This window comes from Phalaenopsis equestris, unplaced genomic scaffold (assembly GCF_001263595.1).
Source record: "Phalaenopsis equestris unplaced genomic scaffold, ASM126359v1 Scaffold221229, whole genome shotgun sequence".
In the NCBI taxonomy this organism is placed as follows: Eukaryota; Viridiplantae; Streptophyta; class Magnoliopsida; order Asparagales; family Orchidaceae; genus Phalaenopsis; species Phalaenopsis equestris.
The window spans coordinates 1-6,160 of record NW_018239462.1 but is presented as its reverse complement, the minus strand read 5'-3'; the positions used below and the strand labels follow the sequence as shown (position 1 = coordinate 6,160).

General features: G+C 36.5%; 1 protein-coding gene across 1 annotated transcript; it reads left to right on the top strand.

Moving 5' to 3' along the window:
• Positions 1-1,546: 1,546 nt before the first annotated feature.
• On the top strand, positions 1,547-2,604 carry LOC110037566 (truncated FRIGIDA-like protein 1). Its single transcript, XM_020742242.1, has one exon. It carries the CDS (start codon positions 1,692-1,694, stop codon positions 2,520-2,522), a length of 831 nt encoding a protein of 276 aa, XP_020597901.1. The 5' UTR covers positions 1,547-1,691; the 3' UTR covers positions 2,523-2,604.
• Positions 2,605-6,160: the final 3,556 nt, after the last annotated feature.

The window sequence follows — 6,160 nt, the reverse complement described above, 5'->3', positions numbered from 1 at the left end:
TCCAAATGAGGCCAAACTCACAACCATTACATCCCCTCATGCATATCTCTTCAAGCATAAGGAGATCCCTGGAATTTCGGCTCATTGGGGGTGCACTAGAGTCAAATTTGCGTCAAAAATGAGATTTTTTTTTTTTTGCGATCTGGAAATGAACGTGTGACTAAGTGCCGCTGCCCTGGCTCCTAGGCGCCCAATCTAGTGCTCTGATGCTAAGACACTGGCACCTAGGACCCACAAGGGTGGCGACTACTTTCCCGCCTTTTGAAAAAATATGTTGTTTTAAGCATTTTTGGGCACCTAGGTGCCTAGTATGACACCTAGGCTCCAGAAACTGGTGCCAGACTTCCATGGCCCCAACTCAAAAACACTAATTTACTTCGGGAGCGTCCGATAGAGAACTTTCTCGATCCGAAAGCTACGAGGACTACATGTGACTGAAATATAACCTCATAACTTCAAGAACAAATATTTTTAATGGTCATTCAATGGGGAATTTGTCGACAATGAGCATTCCAAACCATGACGCAAGCAGGGAGTCCCAAACCCTAAGTTTTGCTGGATGACCGTAGGAAGGTTCTCGCCGATTTGAAACCACGAAAAGTCACACATTGCTGGAATACGGCTTCATAACTCAAAAGTAAGAGTTTGAGTTTCGAATGGAGTGGGGTGTTGGATGCCGACAGGCGTCCCGGACCCCCACGGGAGTAAAAATTAATCCAAGCCCAAAATTTCCCTAAATATGCGTGGGAGATCTTGACGTCCACCCTTGGCCTTAGAAGACTTATTCTCGATGCATCATTGCGTCTCTCAACATCAAAATGGACGTAAAACACACTCAAAGTTAGGGCCAGCGCTATCTCACGATGAATTTTCCCATGCGGGGCCAAATCGGTACCTGGTTCTGGTTTTGTGCTCGTGACACGTACAACGAGGTCCGATATGACTCCTTGGATGAGTAGAAACCAAGCATAGCTCTTTATTTTTAAACGGACATCTCTTAAACGGACATCCCACTTATGTGACATCAAGAACTAATGCCAACAAAGAGTTAAAAGTAAAACAATATTGATAGTTTATTATATTTTCAAAAAGTACAAGATTGATTGATTGAAGATCCTCACTATTTTTTTGATCACATATTAATATTAATAGATTTGAATTTAGGCAAAATGCTATAGAAAATGTAGAATGGAAATAAAATTACATAACAAGGCTAAATAAGTTATTTCTATAAAGTGAGTAAAGTTAACTTGTTGTAGCTTATGAAAGAACATGAAAATCTAATGGCAAGTTCGTTCGGGTTTATGCTCTCTGAAGATTTTAAGATCAAAATATGTTCAAACAAAATTTTCATATAAATTTTAAAATATTATTATTTTAACTTTAAAAATTGAAATACATCCTTTTATACAAGGGTAAGTGGTATATGTATAAACAAATAAAATTTAGATGTTAATTATGTAATACATAGAAATTAAGCGGTACTTATGTAAATGTTTCTAAAATATAATAGCACATAAATTCTGTGAGCTGAAGCATAGGAAAAAAAAAAATCGCACCGCGACGTCGCAGAGTGAAGTTATTCGCCATTCGTCTCTGCGCTCTCTCATAGTACCAAGGGTTAGGGTTTCGCTGTCCGGAAGGGTGATTGCTCAGCATTTTCTGTTCCCTTTAGAGGCTTTGCCGTAGAGATGGACACCACCGCCGATATCCAAGCAGCAATCAATTCCATCCCTGCAAAGAAGGAGGATCTGCGTAAGGCCTTTGAGGAGCTACAATCATGTTCTTCGTTCCTCCCCTCGTTCACTCTGCAGTGGAAGAATATCGATGACCATTTCTCCTCCATTGAGAAGTCCATCGACAAGAGATTCCAGGAAATCAAGTCAAGGGGGCCGACAGAGAAGCCCACTGCCACTGTTTCATCAGCGAATGTCCAGGTAGAACACGATAAGCCGGTGATTGAACCTTGTCCGGAGCTGAAGTCTTTCTGTGTCAAGATGGAGGCAAAGGGTCTGCAAGCGTACATTATTGGGCATTGGACAGGCATTGAGGCGATACGTAGAGAACTCGGTCCCGCCCTTCTGTACTCGCCGGATCCCGTTACGCTGGTACTAGATGCATACGAGGACTTAGATGGATCTAGCGAAATGATGGAAAATGGTGTTCAGGCGATCTGGAGGGCTTATTTGACTATCCTGGAGTGCTTTCATGGATTGAAGTTGGAAGTTAAGCCTTCCGACAAGGAGAGGGCGAGGCAGGTGGCCAAAAAGTGCGACGATTTGATTAAGAATGGGAAAAAGGATAATGCTGTTGTGGTGATGGTTTTTCTGCATGTGCTTGCTGCGTTTGGATTGTTCGAATATTTTGTGATGGATGATGTTTTGAATCTTCTAGTCACGGTGGCAGATAAGCGGAACATTGTTGATCTATGCAGGAATTCTGCTCTTGAAGTAAAGATTCCTGGTAAGAATTGGAGGGACTTGCTCTATTTATTTGGCAGCGCAGCTTTAAAGTTTTGTTAACATACTCATTTGTTAGTGCTTTGCAACTTTCAATTTTTCTGCTCACACTCATAAGTGTACAAGGGACGAGTACACAATCATTTGGCAACTGTGCATTCCAACCAAACTGATTACTACATAGTTAGCATTCAATTGTGCCCTCTCTTCTCTGCCATGCTGAACTATGCACATAATCCATATCCAATAATTTTTTAAATTATTAGATGCGGCCTACATACATAGCTATATTTGAGGAATGCTTGACTGTAGCACTATGCACCCTTTCCGATTGGAGTACACAAAAATAAATAATTGGTCAATCTGGTGGTGGACTTAGCAGTGCCCGTTTGTACTGCCGCATTGCACATATAGAGCTACGCTAGGTTTAAAATTGCACAATTAGATATTGAGATATTTTTCATTTGTGAAGTGAGGCGTAACTCCTTGGACTTTTTAAGGCGTAAGTCTTAAATTTCAAAATTTAGAAGAAGTATTGCATAAACCTCAAAGTATCAAATTAGAAGCAACATATTAAAAATACTATATTAATATTTTAATAAAATAAGAAGTGACAAATTGCATAAAGTAAAAAAATAATATTTAAAACCATGACATTAAACCATGAAATAAGATGGGTTATATAAACATCAAAATATCAAAATAAGCTAAGATATCAAGTAAAATATTAAAACTTGATAAGATAATAAGCTAAAATAAATTCAAAGTAAGTCTCTCTCCTACTCTCATTATCCTTCACTTTAGTTAGAATATAATAAGCCATCAAGATTATTTTTTTAAATCTGAAAGTCTCTATTTGTCTCTATTTGTCTCATCATTTAATGGGCATTCATTAGAATCATTAATATAACCCTTGCCTCATCCTCAATTGTATACTAATTATGTGTTTTTTACATTGATGGTTAGAACTTCAACTTCATAAAGTTTTGTGAAAAATATTTATGTTTATTTCTTTCTGTCTAGTTATTGAGGCGTGAGCATTATTTGGTGGGGAATATTGAAATTATTTTTTAATTATATTCAAAAACCAAGACGAAGCATGTCTCAATTTGGGATACTAAGGGATGAGTCTCATTGCGATTTTTTGTGAAAAGGCTCTAGGTGCACATCATATTATTGCAACTTTAAACAAAAGAGCTACAGGAGTTGCCAGCACTCAATTATTCTTTCTTTTAGCAAATTTTTACTACGAAACATCCACTAGTTTTATGCTAATACTATAACCCTGTTTCTATGTCAAAATTTTTCTCTTTTTCTGACATATGTGGTGACCTGAAAGTTAAGATCATATGATCTTTTACATCATGCACCAAGAGGCTTTATGTTTGGAGATTTTCCCTCAACCTATTGAAATTCATACATAGAACTTTGCATATTTTTTATATGCTCTGTTACTTGTTGTAATTTTTTGTATCCTTTTAGTAGTTTTAGGTATCGGAATAAGAGGTAGCATGCATGTTAGCCAACCAGTGCCATTGATGGATAGTGAATTGGCATTGAATGGCCTTTTGTCCGATCGATTTGCTTCCAAGTTCTTGAAAATATTGTTTTGTATTCCTTTACTGTGGATTCAACCCAAGTAGGCGAAATCTTTTTGATCCTACATCCCATATCAACATATATGCAAACTCATACTGAAACATATGTGCAGACATGCATTTATATATTTTCCTTATCCATGTCTTTTTTTTGTATTCATAAATTTATGATTGACTTATTGGGTTTTTATTAGTTCTGTTTTTATGAATATATCCATTTGAGAAGATGATAGTAGAAAATGCTCTTCCTGCTCTCTTTTAGTATTTATTTCTCTTCCAAATCTTTGGTGTCTCGCATCTTTTACACCCTGAATTTATTCATATTCTTTTTCTCCATAAGCGCCCTTTATGTATGTCTAATTCTTCTTTTTTCACTATTGTTATTTAACATTTTGAGATTGTTTCCACTGCGTATTATTGTTTCTTGTTTTATTTGTCTATGATGACAGAGAAAAATGTGTTCTTTTCTTCTACGAAGGACCTATAACGATTAATTATACAGTTTTTGAGTTTCTGTTGCAGTCTCTGCATTACTTTTGCTTTTGCTGATCATTAATTTATTTCTCTTCTTTGCATTTTGCAATATTTGATTCATTTTTGCTGATTTTGTATTCCTTCGAGCTGTCATGCTTTTGTAAATTTAGTAATTTCCATCTTTTTTAACTTCTGTTTATTTTCTCTTTGCTTGTCATCTTTTGTCTATATTTGATGAATAGATGAGAGTAATCTGTAGTAGTATTTGTTTTGATCATCTTATTTAGTTTGTTGTATCTTTACTTTCTATGTTAGCTTGTGAGTACTTTGGTGATACTTCTTATTTGAAATTTTGTTGTCTAAAATTATCTTGCGTGCATTTTCATAAGCTTAAGTATAAATATATTTTGAATTTTTACGTATTTCCCAATCTCATGCCTTTTTATTTTGCTTATAGTCTTCAATTAAATTGTATCTTGAAGCTACCGTCATCATTATCATTATCATTAGCATTATGAAATTATTTTGGAGCAAACTTTTTGAGTCTTTGTTCTCTATTTATTCTTATTGATTGTTTGCATGAAATTTTATAACTATTTTGTATCCTTTTGCACAACTTTTGAGCACTTAACATGTGGTCTATCCTTTTTTTTAAAAAAAAATCTTCTACACCGTTCAGATTAATACTTCTCCAAGATTAAAACTTGCACTAAGGATAATTTAAAAGTAAAAAATGGTGAATAAACTTTTTTTTAAACAATTAACATTATATGCAAATTCAATATATACGAACAAACCTTTTCCAATTATAGTAAACATTTAGAATTAGCAATAGTTTGAAAATTTTGAACCAATTCCTTCAAACTAAATAATTCATACATTTGACAAATGGATTGAATGCATTTGCAAGAAATCTTTCTAATTATTTGTATTGAATCCTTTTAGAGCGTCTTTTGTGCTGTTTATCAGTTCACACAACCCGGGAGAGACCGTTGCCCTCATTTTTGGTGAGAGACAGTGAGGTCTCTTCCTTCTTCCTCTTCTTGGGCCCTGGTATCTAGCCTTAGGGTTTCATACCGACTCTCTTAGAGAACCAACATGGGGCCCACACTGATTAGAATTTCAAGTCACTTCTTGGCTCCTCGCAATTTCATGTGGCTTGTTCTAAAATCCTCGTTCAAAAATCCTCAACGCTTAGTTGAGTCGATTAGAACCAACGCGATGAAACTCGAGTCGAGTGCCCTTAGGATCTGAAACCATAGGAAAACCCATTGCGATCTCCACACACTTGCACGATGTACGAATACCACAGTGCACACAGCGACACACACAATTATCAAGATTCACGTCACCTGCACTCGTAAGAGACTCTACGATAATTCACGGGAGACATTTTAAAGTAATTCAATTTTTGATGCATTTTCGACCTGACCGTCGACGAAGTCGTCCGGGCGACCCCAGATGACGAAACGAACCTCGCCGGCGCGTTCAGAACGTCGAATTTAGTTAGGAAGGACTCTCACTTCGATATGGTTTGGTGCACAAGCGAGAAGTGCGCAAATCAAGGAAATTTAAGTATTATTTATATTTTGGGGGTATGTTTCGTATTATATGACCGGGGGGGGGGGG